The sequence below is a fragment of the Heteronotia binoei genome, chromosome 18 (genome assembly GCF_032191835.1).
Source record: "Heteronotia binoei isolate CCM8104 ecotype False Entrance Well chromosome 18, APGP_CSIRO_Hbin_v1, whole genome shotgun sequence".
Lineage (NCBI taxonomy): Eukaryota > Metazoa > Chordata > Lepidosauria > Squamata > Gekkonidae > Heteronotia > Heteronotia binoei.
In genome coordinates this window covers 16022208-16043052 of record NC_083240.1, presented here as the reverse complement: position 1 = coordinate 16043052, position 20845 = coordinate 16022208, and the positions used below count along the sequence as shown (strand labels likewise).

At 46.4% G+C, this 20845-nt stretch overlaps 1 protein-coding gene across 1 annotated transcript in view; it reads right to left on the bottom strand.

The window, feature by feature from the left end:
• EPHA8 (EPH receptor A8) overlaps positions 1–20845 on the bottom strand; it is a 91814-nt gene that overhangs the window by 28709 nt on the left and 42260 nt on the right. Inside the window, exons 3-4 of the mRNA XM_060259173.1 lie at positions 13625–14288; positions 2170–2325 (exon numbers count right to left, since the gene is read on the bottom strand). Of these exons, the coding sequence (XP_060115156.1) occupies positions 2170–2325; positions 13625–14288 (820 nt within the window). The remainder of the gene's footprint in view (positions 1–2169; positions 2326–13624; positions 14289–20845) is intronic.

Below are 20845 nucleotides of genomic sequence, written 5' to 3'. Positions count from 1 at the left end.
TCATCTTCGTCTTCTCTTACAGGAGGGCAGGGAGCTGTTCCTATTGTCAGCAGAGGAGAGGACTTGCAAGAATGGGTTTAAATTAAGGGCAAGGAGGAACTGGCTGGATATTAGGAAAAGCTTTTTTACAGGAAGAGTTGTTCAACAGTGGAATCAGCAACCCCACAAGGCAGTCAGCTTCTCCTCGCTGACAAGCTTTAAGCAGCGGCTGGACAAACACGTCAGGAGAGTCTAGTACAGGGGTAGGGAACATTGGCTCTCCAGAAGTTTTTTGCCTACAACTCCCATCAGCCCCAGCCAGCATGGCCAATGGCTGGAGCTGATGGGAGTTGTAGGCAAAAAACATCTGGAGAGCCAACGTTCCCTACCCCTGGTCTAGTAGGTTGATCCTGCAGTGAGCAGGAAGTTGGATTAGATGAGCTGTAGGGACCCTTCCAACTCTATGATTCTGTGATTCCATAAATATCTAGTAAGTATACATGAACCTGCTATATAGTCAGGGCTTTTTTGTAGGAAAAAACCCAGCAGGAACATTTGCATATTAGGTCACACATCCCTGACATCACCACCGTTTCACGCAGGGCTTTTTGTACAGAAACTCCAGGTTCAGTTCCCCAACCTCTCCTGATTAAAAAAAGACCAGGTGATGAAAAAGACTTCCTCTCTGAGTCCCTGGAGTGCCACTGCCAGTCAGAGAAGACAATACTGGCTTTAAAAAGTCTGGCTCAGTATAAGGCAGCTTCATGTCTGTGTCCATTCTAAGCAGGTCCCCAACCCCACTCCATCACCCACATTGCACAGCTTCTTGATCCCCACAGGCATCAGATGGTGGCGATGTCAAGCCACAGCCAACTAATGGCAACTCCAGCAAGGGGTCTTCCAAGGCTTGTGAGCAGCAGAGGCGGTTTGCCACGTGGACTCCATCTGCAGAGCCTTCTTTGGTGATCTCCCTTCCAAGGGCTGACCCTGAGATCTGATGAGATCAGGCCATACCATCCCACCTTCCCAGGGCCGGCCCTCGACTGTCTGGCAGCCTAGGCGAAGCTATCTTCTGGCACACCCCGCCCCCCTGCACTGATAACATCACCAAGTCACATGGGGGGTGCCCAATTCGGTGCTCCCAGAAGGCCAGCGCCCTAGGCAATTGTCTACTTTACCTAGTAGCGAGGCCAGTCATGCACCTTCCCTCCCCATCTGATGGAAGTGGCAGAGCCCATAAAGGGCAGTCCAGGCTATACCATTGCACATTGTGGGAGGGATGACATTTTTTAATGCTTTCCTACAGAACAGACCACTCCAGTGCCCTGCAGATAAAAAATAATGCTGATGCTTCAATAGAGCTAGCCCAGATTTTTTTTTTGGGGGGGGGGGGAAATCTGGGGGAAAGAGGTGGAGATGATGTGCAAGAATGGTTCTGGACATCACACTCCTGCTCAAAAAATTTGTGCATATGTTCTGCCCTGAACTTCTTCGAGAAACAATGAGAAACAAGCTAAATTAATTGAAGGCTGCTAAGAGACAAAGATGGCTTAACAGTGTGAAAATGATATAATTTTTTTTTTAAATTCTCACGTCAACAATTATAAATAAAACAAAGCAAATGCATATTTTTTTAAAAAAAAAAATGCTGCATATGGCATCTATGGAAGTCAGAAAAAAATGGAATAAATATTCATTGTTCATTGATTTGGAAGACGGTGTGGTGTAGTGATTAGTGTGTAAGACTAAAGTATGAACAATTAGCATTCAATCCTGTATTCACCCATAAAATTTATTAGGTGACTTTGGGAGCAGTCACCTGTGTCTTGGCCTATCCTACCTCACAGGGTTGTTGTGAAGATAAAATGGGGGAGCCATATCTAACTCCCACGAGCTGCTTGAGGACGATGCATTAGAGAAATCTACTACATACAAACTGTATAGAAGAAAAATTATAGGAATCACTTCTTGGGTAGTTCTAGGAATTGGCAGAAATGATGGCTTTACCATAGAGTTTCCAGTGATTCCTAGAGTGGGCCCCATGTCACCTCAAGGTTTTTTTCTAGAAGCCACACAAGGGATGCAGCCAATGTTGTTCTCCCCACCCCCCATGTCCCTTTCCCCATTTCTCCCACTTAGGACTGCTCATGCACACATGGCACATGGAACGGAGGGGACAGGGGTACGTACGTGAGCAAGGTGCTGAAGGTGGGTCTTGAGCTGCTCGGTAATAACTGCTCTCACAGCGACACACCTGTGCTGCCTGGCTGTCAGAATAGCTGTGGGGAGAGCATTTGGCACACAGCTGATCCCCAGGGGAAGACTTGTAAAACCCAAGTTGGCAGGCTGAAGGAGAAGGAGAAAGGAGACACATAAGATGGCGGAAGCCTCCACAACTGACTCAGAAGCATTCCTTCTGTCTTGTCAAGTGCCTGGACTGTTGAAATCGGGAACAAAATTTCTCTGCCTCCACAAACACTGCTGGAAGCCGCCAGCCCGCTGACAAGAATCTTCGCCCCTAAGAAAATCTGTTCATTGCTCTATAAAGAAAACCTTATTATTCATTTATTACGAATGTTCGTGGCTCATAATTCTTCTCAAAAGCTCTGGGTGGCTGACATGCGAAGGGCGATGCCACTTCCTCCTCACAAACATCCCTGTGAGGGAACGTGCAGTTGAGAGAATAAAGGATGGGCCTAGAGTCTACTCTGTGAACTTCAAGGGCCAAGGAGGGAATGAAAGCAGGGGTCCAGAACAGTTGTGGATTGTTTTCATAAAAGCAATATAGTTCCCCCCCCCCTCAAGGTCTAGGGCATTTATGTGAATCAATCAAAGGCGTATGAAATGGGGCCCATGCCTGGATGGATTAGGCTAGCCATTACTCATCAGATCTCAGAAGCTAAGCAGGGTCAGCTCTGGTTAGTATTTGGATGGGAGACCACCAAGGAAGTCCAGGGCCGCTACCCAGAGCCAGGCAATGGCAAACTACCTCTGTTCATCTCTTGCCTTAGAAACCATACAGCAGGGGTGACAAACATGCGGCCTGGGGGCCGAATTAGGCCCCCAAGCAAATGGCTCTTGTCTACTTCCTTCTCCCTCTCTCTTGCTTCCTTCTGCATTTCAACTTGCTTTGCAAGTTTGCTCAATCGCACAGGTGCTACAGAGCAAAGCCTCAATTTTCTCCATTTGTTGAGGCTCCTCTCCCTCCTGGTCCCCTGGGGAAGGAAGGAAAGAGCCAGTTTCCTTTGCCCAGTTCCCTGGCTCCCATGGGAGAGAAACAAAGAAGGCACCTTTCAGACCAACAAGTGCGAATGTTTTAAGCATGTTTTAAGGTTGTTGTTTTTTTTTAAAAAAAAAAACTTTAGTTGTGTTTGTCTGTGTCCTTTAAAAAGTTTATAATCTCTGCTACCTAATCTTAAATATGTACACACATGGCCCGGCCCAAGAAAGTCTCATTTATGTCAGATCAGGCCCTCATAGTGAATGAGTTTGACACCCCTGCAACAGGATCTCCATAAGTCAGCTGTGACTTGACTTCACTTTCCACCTCTGCAATATGAAGCAAAAGCTGAAAGGGAGGGAGAAGACTGGTTGAACAGAATACGTTTCTGATAAAACTGCTTCTCTTTGCACGTGGTGAGCCGTGCAAACAAAAAACCACAAGCTTCTGGGACCCTTTCTGCACACACACACACCCCGCCAAAAAAAGCACTTCTTGATATGGGATAAAGGGATGCCACGTGGCAAACCATAGAGTTTGCTCAAATTCCAGAGCACCCCCACAAGGCATCCCCTAGGTGATTACATCATTTCTGGATGACATTATCACATGGGTGACATCATGGGACAGCATCCTTGTTTAGAGAAGGGTTTCCCCCACCCGTCAGCTGGTCCACGGTGGAGAGGAGCTCCTGAAACCAAGAGATCCCGTCCTGGGATCTGGGGGCTGGCAACTCTAGCTGCTTTGGCAGCAGCTGCCGCAACAGTACAAGTGACTGCAGTTGCCATTGTGCAAGCTGCAGCGCCATTGTGTAGCTGTCTCCACCCCCTGCGGCAGCCATTTTATGGCAGCCATTTTTTTAATGTGCCCATCATGCAATATCAAATTTCCAAAAGTACCTGGAGGCTGAGAAGTGTTGGGGACCCCCCCGATCTAAAGTTTGTCACGGATGCATTGCAGTTCGTGATAGCTGAATAAAGCCTAACTCTCTCTGAACCTCACAAAATCTTTTTGTGTGCTTTCTTCCATAACAGGCGAATCCAGGACTGTCGGATAGAGTTGCCACTTGCCAGATCCTCCCTGCGGACCTGCAGAGGATGTTAGAGTTGCCAGCTCCAAGTTCGGAAACGCCTGGAGATTTGGGGATGGCGCCTGAGAAGGCCAGGGACCTCCGTGGGGTGCAATGCCATCGAGTCCACCCTCCATAGCATCCCTTTTCTCCAGGGTTTCTGATCTCTGAAGTCCGGTGATGAGATGAGATTCCTGGGGATCCCCCAGGTCTCAATTGGAGACTGGCGTCTCTAATACCGGACATTCCTGTCTCCTCACCTGCTAGCAAAAGAGCCTCTCCTGAAATCCCTCACTACTCTGCCTGTGCATTGTGCTTCCCCCCTCCTCCTGCTTCATCTGCCCCACCCCTTTGCAGGCTCCTTTCCCTGTCTAGCCCCCTAATGCGTCTTTTTATCCAGCCACCACCTGCTGTGGCCTGTCTCGGGAGCTGACAGGCTTGCATCAGGAAGCAGAAAATGGGATGGGAGGGCCCAACCGAGCCATCTGCAACCTGGTCCATTTGTGCCCCCCCCCCCTTCTCACAGCTCTGGGGACAGGAGAACATCTGCTAATAAGCCGATGGGCTGGCTGAAATGCTAGACGGACCTGTCTGTCAAGGAGATGATGGCTAAGGAACAGCCACTCTGTTGGGTCCGGCTTGGAATTGGGGGCCGCATCGCGCATTTGAAAGTAGTTTGGGGATGGCGGAAGCTGCATTCAAAGCAGCTTGGTTGAGGAGCAGGAGCACAAAGTGACCTACTTCCTAGAAAGCTTCAAATCCAACCCCCTCCAGTGATGTTACTGAAGCACATGTGCACCATTGATAAAACACTGCAAAAAAGCAATTACACAAACAGCTGCAGGGCTTTTTTGGGGGGTAAAAAAAGCCCAGCAGGAACCCATTTGTATATTAGGCCACACCCTCTGACATCACCATTGTTTTGCACAGGGCTTTTTTTGCAGAAAAAGCCCAGTAGGAACTCATTGGCATATTAAGCCACACACCCAGCCGGAACTGCATTCCTGTGTGTTCCTACACACCAAAAAGCCCTGGACGGCTTCATTGTGATTATTTCTGAGATGGGTTTGACTGATGTCCATAGGTGCGCCTGCATACGTGCACACAAAAAGATCCATGATGTAACTATACAGATGATGATGTCAAGATTGTTTTTTTGTAGTGTTGATCAATCTGGACCTTCAGAGCAGGAACACTGGGGAAGGTGAGAAGGCATGCTTGAACTGAAGACCCATTCATCTGACACTTTGTCAGACAATTTAGGTTTGCCAGCTTACTGATCTCCAGCTGGCAGAGATCAGCTCCCCTGGAGATTCTTTGAAGGGTAGACTTTATGACATTATACCATGCTGAGGCTCCTCCCCTCCCCAAACCCCACCCTTTCCCAGATCCACCCCCAAAGTTTCCAGGTCTTTTCCAACACGGATCTGGCAACCCTATGTCTGACCAAGGGAGCTCTGACTCTTGAAAGCTTATACCCTCAAAACTGTATTGGTCTCTACTGGAGACTAATCCAGTACATGCTGGACTCAGATGTCACTGTTCTACTGCAGACTGACTCAGCTACCCTCTGAAACTGGAATGGAAGCAGGGCTTTTTTTGTAGCAAGAACTCCTTTGCGTATCAGGCCACACACCCCTGATGAAGCCAATCCTCCAAAAGCTTACAGGGCTCTTAGTACAGCGCCAGCTGTGAGCTCCAGGAGCATTGGCTGCATCAGGCGTATATGGCCGAATATGCAAAGGAGTTCCTGCTACAAAAAAAGTCTTGAATGGAAGTATCTCTTAAGTCTTGGACTGCTTGTAGTCGGGGCTTTGGATTCTATTAAGAGTTCTTCTGATTGCACTGAGAATGTTGTATGAACTTATGGACATTTATCATAAAGGAAGACAGAGCTTTATTCAAATTTTGGCATTCACAATTATATATGGATTTTGGTAAAGATTGGACATTTTTATGCACTTGGAACGATTGTAGGTCCCTGATGGTTTATTGATGATTTTGGATAATTGACTGTATGAAAAAAGTTTTGAATAAATTCTGAATATTTGAACACTTTTATAGTGTCTTTAGTAATTTGGGGCTTGCTTTCTTTCTTTCTTTCTTTCTTTCTTTCTTTCTTTCTTTCTTTCTTTCTTTCTTTCTTTCTTTCTTTCTTTCTTTCTTTCTTTCTTTCTTTCTTTCTTTCTTTCTTTCTTTCTTAGACTTATATTTTGCCCTTTCCCTTAATGGTCTCAGGGCGGATCACAACATAAACTGAACAACAATAAAAAACTTACCATTTGAATTTAAAACAATACAATAAAATTAGTAAATCAAACAATAGAACAATAAAACAAATAGGTGTATCATCAGGCTGGAAGGGCACATTTCACAGGATACAGCAGTTTTTGGCCCAAAACAAATGATGGTGCTAATAAATAAGATAGCACCATAGTACTCAAATATACTTTGAGTATATTTTCTGCATACTCTTGCATAACCTTCTCCCATTTTGTGTTTCTAACCTCCAGATAGTTGCTGGAGATCTCTGTCTATTGCAATTGATTTCAAGCTGACGGAGATCAGTTCATCTGGAGAAAATGGACACTTTGGAAAGTGAACTCTCTGGCATTATACCTCATTGAAGTCCCTCCCCTCCCCAAACCTTCTCTCCTCAGGCCCCACTCCTCAAATTTCCAGATATTTCTTATTCCAGGGCTGGCAATGCTACCTAATTCATTATTTTGGTTTGAGAACATGCATGGTATTGGAGTGAGCAACTCAGCATGCCTGGATATTGGAGGCCACTAAGGCTGATTCCGCACTAACCTTGCTCTGCGCCAGATTTCCGTTTCTCTCTGAAGCAAGGTAGCAATTTTGCACCAGTTGCTCCGTGCTGCCATTTTGCGTGGGGAAAACGCATGATTTGCCACGTTGCAGTGTAAACCTGAAAAAACAAATTTCCCTGGGTTTTCCCTGCGCAAAATGGCAGTGTGGAGCAACTGGTGCAAAATCCCTAGCTTGCTCTGGAGAGAAATGGAAGCCTGGCGCAGAGCAAGGATAGTGCGGAATCAGTATAAGTGTGCATAGGTGTTATCTCTTGGAATGGGTCTTAACCTGGGAGCTGCTCTTTGACTTCTCTTTCCCTTTGTCCTCTCCCTCACATGGCCTTCCATGGAGATGTATGTCTCAGCAGGTCAGTCGTGTAAATACCACGCTTCCTTACTCCCACATATGGACGCTGGACAAGCTGACCTTTTGTGATAGGGAAAGTAGTTTTTAGAGTAGGCTTCTCTCTCTCCTTTTGACACTAACCTGAATGCGAACTGGATCCACTTGAATAAATGTAAGCAGGGCTTTTTTTGTAGCAGGAACTCCTTTGCATATTAGGCCACATCCCTCTTCTGTAGGCAGTCTTCCAAGAGCTTACAGGGCTCTTAGGACAGGGCCTCCTGTAAGCTCTTGGAGGATTGGTTACATCAGGGGGTGTGCAATCTAATATGCAAAGGAGTTCCTGCTACAAAAAAAGTCCTGGAAATGCCTGAGGATTTTGGGCAGTGGAGCCTGACGAGGGAAAGGTTTGTGGAGGGGAGGCACTTCAGTGGAGTAGAATAAAATAGGTTCCATCTTCCAAAACAGCCATGTTCTCCAAGTGAGCAATATAAGATAATATAAGATAAATAGGACTTAGTGAAGACGTGGGTGAAGTCTTTAAATTCTTAGTGTTCCACTCGTGATGGTACAGAGAGAATAAGGAACCGCTTAAAGACTTCACCCACGTCTTCATTAAGTCCTGCTTGAAGAGGCTATCATTCTTTGTGACCGTTGAGACTTTGTGGGGAAAATTTCAAGAATCTTCAGTGATCCTTAGTTTTGTTTTTGTTTTACTTCACTAAAAACGCATATTTACATGCTTTGCGTGAAAGTTTTATTGCTTCCGGTAGTTATCTTATATTGCTTAACTTCACACCAGCTCCAGTTGTATTTACTATTACTATGTTCTCCAGGTGACCTGATCTCTGTCACCTGGAGATTGGTTTTATTCTCAGGAGATCTCTAGCCACCACCTGGAGATTGGCAGTCCAATGGCTAGGGCCAGTTGTGAGTGGTAGTGCACATGGCATCGATTCGATAGGTCTATCGCCATGCCGTTATCGACACTACACATTGGTAACAAACAGATTGTGGAAATAGCTTTTGTCAGATGTAGACCACTCCGTAGATCTACGTCCAAGTCACGTCTTCTATACCCGCCCAGGATGACTCTTGTCTGTTAGGAAAAAAAAACCTGCCATTCATTAGATGGACTCCAGATGTCTCTTTGACATCTCTTCATTATTCAGAGAGAATATCAACTAGGGAAGGGGGGGGGGGTCCTCTGTGGATGGTGACGGCTGTGATAGGTTGAACTGAGCTGACAACCCCAGGACTCTGTGACAAGCTCTCATCTCTGGGGAGGTGCCTTGTGGTGACTTGTGAGGGCCAAGAGATCCTCTCAAAACCGGCATTCATGTTCTCCGATCTGACTTTTTTGAGAGATTGTAGTTTCTGAGGGACAGCCAGGGCAGGCCCTGGGTTCTGTGGAGGCTGACTTCTGATAGTTCCAGGGTCGTCCCCTGGTTAGCATAAGTGACAGAGACACATCACAAGAGTTGGGAACAGTCTGAAGCCGTTCAAGACACAATCCCTGTGAAATACAAAGCTCTCCAAAGAACTAAGCCAGAAAGTTATGCGCAGAGCAACTATGATGATATATCTAGGGCCAAGGGTATTCAGTGGGTACACCAACTTGTACAAGGATGGTGTAGTGGTTAAAAGTGGTGGACTCTATTCTGGAGAAATAAGTTTGATTCCTCCACTCCTCCACCTGAAGTAACTTTGGGCCAGTCACAGTTCTCTCAGAATTCTCTCAGCCCTACCTATCTCACAAGGCTTTGAGACTCCTTAGGGTAGAGAAAAGCAGCATATAAAAACCAACTCTTCTTCTTCTTCTCTATGATTAGGGTAGACAACCTCATTTGGGAATATCCTGATTTCAGGTCAGTGCCTGGAGAGGGCAGAGTTTGGGGGATGATCAGTGGGGAATGTCTTGTCACTCTAGGACTTCAGTTTCTCCTAGATAACTATGGTATACCATAGATTCTGATCTCCACCGCTGCCATTTCCTATGGGGAAACTGATATTTATAGTCTGTTAATCAGTTGCAATTCCATGAGATCTTCAGGCCCCTCTGTGAGGAGCCACTAGAATTTAATATTGTGTCTACAATTTCTTCAAGGAAGATACATCTCACCCCCTCATTATCCCTTCAACAACAGCAAGAGGTAGGTGAGTCTGACCAATAGAGACTGACCACAGTCCATTTATAGCTGAGAAGGGATCTGAACCCATGATTCAAATATTCGCTCACACTGACTCATGAACTCAGCATCTGAATTTGACTTTCTTGTTGGGGTTTTAGTCTTTCCTTTCAAAAGTTGTCAAGATAGTTCGGAAAAGTACAGCTAATGGCTTGGCACTTCAGACAGATAGTGGCACCCAGTGACCAGGGGTGACATTCATTTCCCCCTAGTAACACCATGCTTTTCTTCCCTCTCTATTAAAAGGTAACAGTAGTCCCCTGTGCAAGCAAGCACCAGTCGTTTCTGACTCTGAGATGATGTCGCATCATGATGTTTTCATAGCAGTCTTTTTATGGGGTGGTTTGCCATTGCCTTCCCCAGTCATCTACACTTTCCCCCCAACAAGCTGGGTACTCATTTTACCGACCTTGGAAGGGTGGAAGGCCGAGTCAACCTTGAGCCAGCTACCTGAACCCAGCTTCCGCTGGGATCAAACTCAGGTCAGGAGCAGAGCTTGACCTGCAGCTTACCACTTTGCACCATGGGGCTCCCTTCCCTCCCTATTAGGGACAATTAGATTTTCTCCATTCAGTCCCTTAGGGCAATTGTACAGCTACCTACCAGTAGTACATTTTCCTCCCACTCTTCTGCCAAGGAATTCAGAGAACCATACATGTTTCTTCCTTCCTCATTTTATCTTCACATCCACCCTGCGAGGTAGATTAGGCTGAAAGAAAGTGACTGGCTGAAGGTCTCCCAGAAAACTTCATGGAAGGGTACAGGTTTGAATCCAAGATCCTAGCCCAGCACTCTAAAAGCTACACAACAATACCAAGTCCTTTGCTGTTGCATGGTATATCAGTATTCTTTTTTTTCTCCCTAATGATGTTTTACCAGCATGCAAGAGTAAGCGTGTACATCAACAAAACACCACACAAAAAGACCCTGAAGGCAATCATATGTACGATCACATCATGGCTGTGCTTTTTTGCAGTGTTTCATAAGAATACTTATGATATGAAAAATGCACATGGAATGGAGGACCTGAATTTCAGAAACCAGGGAAGGAAATGAATAGTGAAACTTCTCCTAGGGTGCAGCAAAAAAGATAAATCCCAGAATATTAAAGGAACAAAGAGGGTGAAATCCCCTCGTTAACATCCATAAACCACTGAAGTGTAGGGGTTAGAAAGTTAGACTAGGACCTGTAGGGGTTAGAAAGTTAGATTGGGACCTGTAGGAGTTAGAAAGTTAGACTAGGACCTGGGTTCGAACTCAGGTCGTAAGCAGAGGGCTCCGACTGCAGTACTGCAGCTTTACCACTCTGTGCCACCTGGGCCTGCCTAAATGAATCACCTGTGGTAGAGAAGAGCCTGATGCTGCCAGGTCCTTCTCCTTCCTGACTTTGGCAGATATCACCTTGCGTTTAATGCCGTCAAGGCTGCTGGTTCTCATCCCCCCCAATCCAAACAAAGCCCCACTACTCTTATTTGTCGATTCCCCACTCGCCTCTTCTAAATAGCTTTTGTGAAGCCACCGAAAACAAACAAAGCCTCCTTCCAGGGCCCCCAGTGAGCCGTCTGCTGTATACATGTAGCCCCAGGCCAGCGCTTGGGAGCGCCTTGCGTACAGCTGCCACCGCCTTATCACGGTTTATACAGTTGCAAAACAAAACCCTCTTCCCGGAGCCGGCAGACTCTCTGGGAAAAAAGAAACAAACCCTCCCTTCATTCTCTGAGCCAGCGCAGCCACGTTAAGAAGGTGATGGATTAAGAAGATAATGTTCTCCTTTCTTATTGACTTTTGTTTTGTTTTTGAGGCTGTCAAAACTTCCTGCCAAAGGGAAGGCAGGCTTACAGAAAACAGCCCCCAGATGGAACGCAGAGGTGGCCGAAGCCGAGGACAGGCCTGGACGCGAGCCAGACCCAGAGAGCTGGTGTAGATGCCGTTGGTAGGATGCCAAGGAGAGAACGCTCTGGAGATTTCTGATTAGAAAAACCGCTTCTCGGGCTGAGGAAAGAATCTCAATCATTAATGGACTCTGACTCGGGACGTGCGCGGGGAAGCCACTAGAAGGCCTCAAGGTAGAAAAGAAGACAATATAGATATCAGTTGATGCTTCATGAATGGAAGCTAAGGGGAAGGTCTCCTGATAGTTAGGAATCTCTGTATTTTTGAATGTGGAGCCCATTAAGAGTTTGGAGAAGGCCTCCTGATAGGAATCTATATTTTTGAATGGGAACCTTGCTGGAGTTGGAGACTGTTTCCTGATAGCTATATTTTCCTGATCTCTATAATTTTTTGAATGAGAAACTCATCAGTGTATGGAGGAGGTCTCCTGATAGTTAGGAATCTCTGTATTTTTAAATGAGAAATTTGCCAGGGTTGGAAGTTTCCTGATAGTTAGGAATCTCTGTATTTTTGAAGGAAAAATTCACCAGGGTTGGACGTATCATGATATATTTTTGAATGAGCATCTCACCCAAGTTGGTGGTTTCCTGATAGTTTGTAATGTCTGCATTTTTGTAGGAGAAACCAACCAGGGTTGGAGGTTTCTGAATAGGTAGGGATTTCTGTATTTTTTGATGGAGAAACACATTAATATTTGGAGAAGGTTTCCTGATAGCTGGGGATAAATCTGTATTTTGATCTGAGAGAAGGTGACACCTTTCCACTTCATGGGAACATGCATATATGAAAAATGATAGTGTGCAGTTTTAAAGGAAGACAGGACTGAATGTTTGAACTGGAATTAGGAGGGGAGGTCTGTCAGCTAGGGATGCGGCCCTGAGGGAGTGCTGCCTAAGTCACTCTGAGGAGATTTTCAGTCCATATGAAGCTGACAAAACATTAGTCCATCTGGCTTCATATTGTCTACTCTGTCCAGTAGCAGTTCTCCAGGGCTACAAAAAGAGAAAAGTTCAAGTGTGTGGGTGTGTGTATGTTAAATGCTGTCAAGTCACATCCAACCTATGAGGACCCTATGACTTAATGGCCTCCAAATCATCCTACAGTTAACAGCCTTGCTCAGGTCTTGAAAACTGAGGGCCCTCATGGCTTCCTTGACTGAGTTCATCCACCTCATGTTGGGTCTTCCTCTTTTCCTGCTACCTTCAACTTTTTCTAGCATGATTGTCTTTTCCAGTGACCTTTGTCTTCTCCTAATGGAATCAAAACACAAGAGCCTCAGTTTAGTCATTTTAGCTTCTGGGGAGAGTTCAGGCTTGATTTGGTCTTGAACCCACCTCGCTGATTTGTCCTTTTGGTGAGCCACAGTATCCATAAAACCTTCCTCCAACACACATTTCATATGGAAAAACAGTTTATCATTGTGTTAGGATTAAGGGGAAAATTCTAGGATTAAAGGAAAGAGGTTTTATGACCAATAAAAATATTTATTTTCATGTTTACATGATTCATTTGAATGCCGAGTCAGAGAATTCTTCATTACAGGATCCTCATTGAACATTGTGGGGAATATCAAACATTGGGCCAACCCTCAGCCATCATTGGAGGAAGAAGGAAACCCCAGTGGACACCCAGTGGCCCATAAAGTAACTCCACTAGTCCTGTCAAGATCTCTCCAAAACTAGAAATGTTGGAAATGAAATATACTTGTTCACTGGACTACAGCTCCTTTCAATGCAAGAAAATTCCTGGAACCCCCAGCTGTAGCTCAATCTTGAAAAACAATTAATTTAAATATAGCACTCTGAAATGGAGTATCAAACTTGCAACCTCTTGTCAGAGAAAGGTGAGCTGAGTATCCTTAACCCCATTTCTTCTTTCAGGGCTTCTTTTCTCCTTCCCCACCTCCAGGCACCAATAATCAGGGGTGGAATTCTAGCAGGAGCTCCTTTGTCTATTAGGCCACACCCCCTGATGTAGCCAATCCTCCAAGAGCTTACAAAAAAGAGCCTTGTAAGCTCTTAGAGGATTGGCTACATCAGGGGTGTGTGGTCTAATATGCAAAGGAGCTCTGACTAGAATTCCACCTCTGCCCATAATCATCATTTCAGCAGCCAGACTTACCCACACATGCATCCCTCTGTTCTTCGTAGCCCGCACTGCACACACATTTCCCAATGGGCACCAGCCATTCCCCTTCGGCGCTGCAGTACATTTTGGGGGTGTCTCTTTCTTCTGAGTTCCTGACGCACTCGCCCCGGACCTCCACCAGGGATGAGGAGTCTGCACCAGTGACTGCCTGGGAAAAGGAGGCCAAGTTCCTCACCATGGCGGGGCACTTCTTGTAGTACACGCGGACGGAGACAATGGCGATGCAAGCCCCTATGTCCTGGAAGGCCAGGTAGAAGCCTCGCTTGCTGAGCGGCCCAACGCCGCGGACCTCTGTGTTGAGCTTCAGCCGCCGGACCCCCAGGTCCGCGTTGGTGAAGCTCTCATCAGCTGCAATAGTGTCAATTTTCACAAACTGGCTCTCGCGGGTGGTGCTGCCCAGGTCACGGTCTGACTGGAGGTAGTAGAGGTTGAAAGTCTCCTTGCAGGTGCCCAGCACCCCAGGCATGCTGTTGCAGTCCCGGAGAGTGAACCTGATCTCGGCATATACCCGGTGGGCCCCACGCCGCTGCACCCAGCTAGTCCGCAGCCAGTTGTTCTGGTTGGGAGACATGACGTTGCAGACCTGGTAAGTGTGGATGGGGTTGAAAAATTCGTCCACTTCGTTGATGGAGTCCCACTGCAAGGCAGAGCAAGAGAAGGGGGTTAATGTATTAGGGCAGGGGTGTCAAACATGCAGCCCCGGGGGCCGAATCAGCCCCCCCCCAGGGGTCCTATCAGGCCCCTGAGCAACTGGCTGTCATCTGCTTCCTTGTCTCTCTCTCTTGCTCCCTTCTGCATCACAGCTTGCTTTGCAAGGCTTGCTCAATCGCACAGGAGCTACAGAACAAAACCTCTATTTTCTCCATTAGCTGAGGCTCCTCCCTTGTGGAGGAAGGGGGGGGAGGCAGAGCTTGGCTCTCTGAATCACACAGCAGAGCTACTAAGCCAAGCCTCTCTTCCTTCTATTGGCAGAGGCTCCTCCCCCTCCTGGTCCCCTAGGGAAGGGAAGAAAGAGCCGGAGCTTCCTTTGCCCAGTTCCCTTGATGCCATGGCAAAATACAAAGAAAGCACCTTTAAGATCGACAAGTGCTAATGTTTTAAACATGTTCTATTTTATGGTTTTTTTGTTAAAAAAAATCTTTAATTGTGTTTGTGTCCTTTATATCTCTGCTACCTAATCTAAAATAGGAAACGCATGGTGTGGCCTGACATGGTCTTATTTATGTTAGATCTGGCCCTCATAACAAATGAGCTTGAAACCCCTGTATTAGGGGCAGTCTCCTTTGTCTGAGATCTGACCTTGCTGAAACATGGGCCTAGATCCAACCAGCTTTGGGGCTTCATCTCTTCCCATTCCCACCCTTACGACAAACTCCTACCCCACACAACTTTCGTCCATGCAAGTTCCATGATCTCCAGCACAGCCTATTTGGTTGTCGAGTCCTCTTCCATTTTGCCGCCACTAAAAACCTGGTTGGAGCCAACCGATTGTTCCCCCTTTGCCTTTGGGGGAAAGTCAAGGGGATGCCTTTTCGCTGCCTCAGGCTAACTAAGGAAAGGTGGAGTCTAAACATTGTAAAATCAATCAATCGGCTTCTTCCCCCTGGTTTGTCTCTGTGCCCGCTAGGGAGAGCATTGGCAGCTGTCCATCAAAGCCGCAGTGCAAAGTGCAAAGAGGGGAAAGCAAATCCGAGCAGATACATTTCAAGCCCATTAAGAGAAGCTCCAGCTCTGCTCCGACTTGACACGGACCTTGTTTCACATTCCAGAGATGACCTGCTTTTCATTACAAGCACGGAGCCGGCTACAGCTGCTCGGATAGTTTGGCAGGCGGGGGTGGGCGGGGGGAACGATGCTTCCCATCTCATGCACACAAGGGTATTCCTGCAATATCTTTTTAGGACACGTGAGTTGAGAACCCCTCCATGGGTTGAAAGGCTATGGCTGCCCAAATGTCTCTGAGCTGAATTCATTTTTTTTTTCTGCAGTTGCCTGTTCTAATTTTGAAGCAAAGAGGGTGCATAACTGTGCTGCGTACAGAGCTGGATTAACAATTAGGCCAAGTAGGCAGTAGCCTATGGGCCCCCACACCTTTAGGGGCCCTGGGTCAGCTTCCCCCCTGCTTGCAGCCCTCCCAGCTTGCACACACAGCCAGCAACTGAGCCGCTCTTTGCCCAACTTGCTTGGCGCGGCTGCCGCTGGTGTCGTCAAGTTTGCCTCTCTGTGCCTCTCTCCTGCAGCTTGGTAAAAGGGGCTTTTAAGAAGGCGCCTGCAGGCTTCAGTGGGGGCCACAGGTGGTGGGGTGGGTGCTCAGACTCTGAGATAATTTGTGAGGGGCCCCCCAAGATTTTGACTGCCTAGGGGCCTCCACACGGTTTAATCCGGCACTGGATGCATATGTGATACCTTCACATGTATGCATGGCGTAGCATGTGACATACAAGTTTGCAAGGTACCCTCTCCAGAACAGGGATTCACAAGCTAACTAAGGAAGAGGATGCGCAAACGAGCTGAGTCTGTGTTAAGAGGAAGGCTGCACGAGCTAGCAGGGGTCTTTTCAAGATGGGGATGCGCGAGCGTGATGAGATTTGTGCTAAGGAAGCACCTGGGCAGGAAAGCTGGAGTCTGTGTTTTGAGTGGAGACGCGCAAGCTAGCTGCAGTCCTATGCTAAGGATGAGGCTGTGCAAGTTTGCTGGGGTCTGTCCAAGATGAGAATGAACAAGCTAGATGAGATCTGTCTTGAGGAAGGGATTCTGCAAGTTGTACCCTCTGCAACCTGTGCTAGCTGCAGTCTGGGTTAGGAACAGGACTTTTTTTTGTCTCAGAAACTCCTTTGCATGTTAAGCCACACACCTCTGATGTAACCAATCCTCCTGGACCTTACAGTGGGCCCTATACTAAGAGCCCTGTAAGCTGTTAGAGCAGTGTTTCCCATTCGAAGGGTCGTGACCCGGTACCAGGGCCATGGAAGCCTCACCACTGGGTCACAAGTAAAACCAAAGCTAGCCCCGCCCCCAGCAAAGCATGACCTCTGCTCTGCTTCCTTCCTTCTCCCATCTCTCTGTTGTGCAGAGAAAAGCTAGCCTTGAAGACTGACACAGGCTGCAAAGCCTGAGCTCCATTTGGCTTCCTTCCTTCCCCTATCTCTGTGTTGTGCAGAGAAAAGCTAGCCTTGACGATTGACACAGGCTGCAAAGCCTAAGCTCTGTTTGGCTTTCTTCCTTCCCCTATCTCTGTGTTGTGCAAAGAGGAGCTGGACTGCCTCTCATTCCTTCTCTCCCCCTCCCAGTGTCTGAAAGAAACACTGGCGTCCACTAGCACTTTAGACCCATGAAGTGTTCTTCAAGGTATGTGCTTTCATGTGCCTTGCAGTATGTTCTTTTGAAGAGATTTCTCCGGGAGGCCTGGGTGGCAAAGAAGGGGGGGGGGATGTTTTTTTCAGCTGGGAGGGGCAGGGAGTGGGCATTCCAGTAGCTTTTTTTTTTTTTTTTACCAAATGACCTCTGGGCAGAATTGTTGCTGACTGGGTTTATCTGATGATAAGTAAGGCTTTTTTTTTCTTTGTCCCCCCTTCCTTCCTTCCTTCCTTCCTTCCTTCCTTCCTTCCTTCCTTCCTTCCTTCCTTCCTTCCTTCCTTCCTTCTTCTTTCTTTCTTTCTTTCTTTCTTTCTTTCTTTCTTTCTTTCTTTCTTTCTTTCTTTCTTTCTTTCTTTCGTAGCCTTATATTCTTTCCCTGCAAGTGATGCTCTGTCTGTATTCTTGATGCTGGGGGGTGGGAGAAGCAACAGTGGGAGGGCTTCTAGTGCCCTGGCCCCACTGGTGGACATTCTGGTGCTTTTGGGGCATTGTATGAGGGAATCTTGGACTGGATGGTCCACTGGCCTGATCCAACATGGCTTCTCTTATGTTCTTTTTTTCCATGTCTTTCTTTTCTTTTCTTTTCCTTTCCTTTCCTTTCCTTCCATCTCTCTCTCTCTCTCTCTCTCTCTTCTTTCTTTCTTTCTTTCTTTCTTTTCTTTCTTTCTTTCTTTCTTTCTTTCTTTCTTTCTTTCTTTTTTTTCTTTCTTTCTTTCTCTCTCTCTCTCTCTCTTTTTCTTTCTTTCTCTCCTTCCATTTTTACTGGATGAAACTTTTCTGTTCATCATACTGTTGTTGCAGACATAGGAGCTCTGCCAATGAAAAGTTGGCACCCCCAGTTGTAGGTAGCTGGCCTTTCTATGAGATTTCTGTGTGAGTGAGTGAGAGGTGTGGGGCAGAAAGAGATTATTGAAGATTACTACTGTATATCTCAACAGCACTGGAGTGATGGTTCTATGAACTTGGCACCATTTTACTGGTCCTACTTTTAACAGCTGTCTGACACCAAAATTAAACTCCTCCTGTAGATATTATAAGTTCAGTGGCTAAATATCTGCACAACAGGTTGCTTTTAAAGACTTGAGAAACACAGCCAGTAAAAAGCTGCAAGCCCCTCATAAATATCCTTTTTGGGATAACTGCAGAAAAGCTTGTATGAATGCCATATAACTTGAAATTAATTCATTAATTGCAATACAATTTTCTGCTACCTTTCACAACAATTTCCCAGTGTTTCAGCCAAGGAAAAGTATGAAAAATAGCTGTCAAAAGATTATCTTGAAAACCAAGCAAGCTTGGTTGTAGTTTGAGGGAGGGTTCCAGTAGTAGCAGCTGAAGGAAGGGCCTACTAAATGTGTCAGCATATTTTGAGGTAGAGCAGCTGCTAGAACCAGTGTGGGTGATACACAGTGCTGGCATTCCTGATGACAATGGCAACAGCACTCCCAACTGCATACACTGGCCAGTGCTGTTGAGGAAGGGGTATGTAGGTGGTGCAGGCAATTTGAACATGGACATTAGGAGTGCTTGCAGCTGAGAAGAACACACAAACAGGTGCATGCAGGTGTGGGGGTGGAAAGAGAGTACCACCCACTTTCCACCCCCATTTTGGCTCAGCATGAGTTTCAGAGAGATTTTTCTGAAAATGAAGTTACTTCAGAAGAGGCAGGTTTGGGGGAGTGCCCTGGAAGTGTCATTACAGGAAAAGGTGGAGTTTTTGTTCAGTGTGCCCCCAGAAGTGACATTACTTGGCCCTTGACCTGGAAGTGACACCCCAGGAAATGACATAATTCCTGTCTCAGCTCCACCCCAAGGTCTCCTGGCTCCACCCCCAAATTTTAGTGGGTCACGAAGGAGAAGTGTAAAAATAACCGGGCCACGGGAAAGAAAAGTTTGGGAAACCCTGTGTTAGAGGATTGACTACATCAGGGGTGTGTGGCCCAGGGCTTTTTTTTTTTTGTATCAGGAACTCCTTTGCATATTAGGCCACAAACCCCTGATGTAGTCAGTCCTCCAAGAGCTTATAGGGCTCTTATTACAGGGCCTACTATAAGCTCTTGGAGGACTGGCTACATCAAGGGTGTGTGGCCTAATATGCAAAGGAGTTCCTGATACAAAAGAAAAGCCCTGGTTAAGAATAAAGAGGCGCAAGATAGCTGCAGTCTCGGTTAAGGATAAGGATGGGAAAGCTAGCGGGGGATCTGTGTTCAAGATAGGGATCTGCAAGCTAGAAAAGATTTGTGTTAATGAAGGGACTGTGCAAGCTAACTGCAGGCTGGGGTTAGGAACAGAAGTGCACAAGCTAGCTGCAGAAGTGTTAAGGATAAGGATGTGCAAGTAGCGGGAGTCTATCTATGTTCAAGATAGGGATGCGCAAGCTAGATGAGATGAAGGAATTGCAATAACTAGCTGGCATACATGCTGTGCAAGGAGACCCACATCCAAACGTGCATCTCATTGATAGCAAAGAACAGCTTCCGTACTTGGAAATACATCCCATTATGAGTTATGAACAGCATCCTAATTTTGGATGGGATCTAAATTTCTATTCAATTGAAAGCAAGAGACAACATTTGTATTTGGGTACATGGTTCGATGAAGGTCCTATTTACCCACAAAGTAGTTAAAAATCAAGGATATCTGGGAACAGTTCACAGATGTTTTACCATGAGGTTTTTTAAAAGCCGAAACCTCCATGGAAATTAACAGGGCAGGTTTGACACATCCTTTCCCCCATCCCAACATTTCACAGCACGTCCCCGTTTCCGGCTGCGAAACAGTTCCTACGAAACATTCTCCTCTCATCCCATGTCATTGAGATAAAGTCCCCTAGCAAGATGAAAATGAGGACATCATAATTAATGCAGCAGGCGAGCGGGTTTGATTACATCTGTATTCAGGAACTTGGCTAACAGTTTAAATTAAAGTCAACACAAGATTTCTCCTTTTTTTTAAAGAACAGATTAGAAAGGGATAAAGATGCAAATAACAGATATGAGTGTTGGCTAAGCTCGGCTCACGTGGGGAAAAGAAGAAAGGAGGAGAAATCTGCATGGGAGACTGCGAAGAGAAATCACTTTGCACACGGATAGGACCGCGCTGCTTGCTTCTATTGCTTTCCAATTTGCTTTCCATCAGGACAAATATTATCTGAGGCTGGACTATTCTTGTGCAAGTTAGTTGGACTATGTATTAAGAATGAGGATGTGTGAGCAAGCGAGGAGCAATACTGAGAATGAGACTGTGCAAGCGATCCGGGGATGCTAAAAATGCCAGCTGGGTGGCAGAAACTAGCTGGGGGGTATATTGAGAATGGAGATGCAGAAGCTAACCAGGGATATTAAGAATGAGGATGCAGAAGGTAACTGGGGAATATGAGAACAGGGATTCAGAAGCTAATTGGGAGATACTGAAAACAGGGATGCAGAAGCCAGCTAGTGGCTACTGAGAACAGAGATTTGGAAGCCAGCTGGGGAATATTGAGAACAGTAATGCAAAAGCCAGCTGGGGAATATTGAGAACAGTGATGCAGAAGCCATCTGGGGGAATATTGAGAACAGTGATGCAGAAGCCAGCTAGGGAATATTGGGAACAGTGATGCAGAAGCCAGCTGGGGAATATTGGGAACAGTGATGCAGAAGCCAGCTGGGGAATATTGAGAACAGTGATGCAGAAGCCAGCTGGGGAATATTGAGAACAGTGAGGCAGAAGCCAGCTGGGGAATATTGGGAACAGTGATGCAGAAGCCAGCTGGGGAAATATTGAGAACAGTGATGCAGAAGCCAGCTGGGGAATATTTGAGAACAGTGATGCAGAAAGCCAGCTGGGGAATATTGG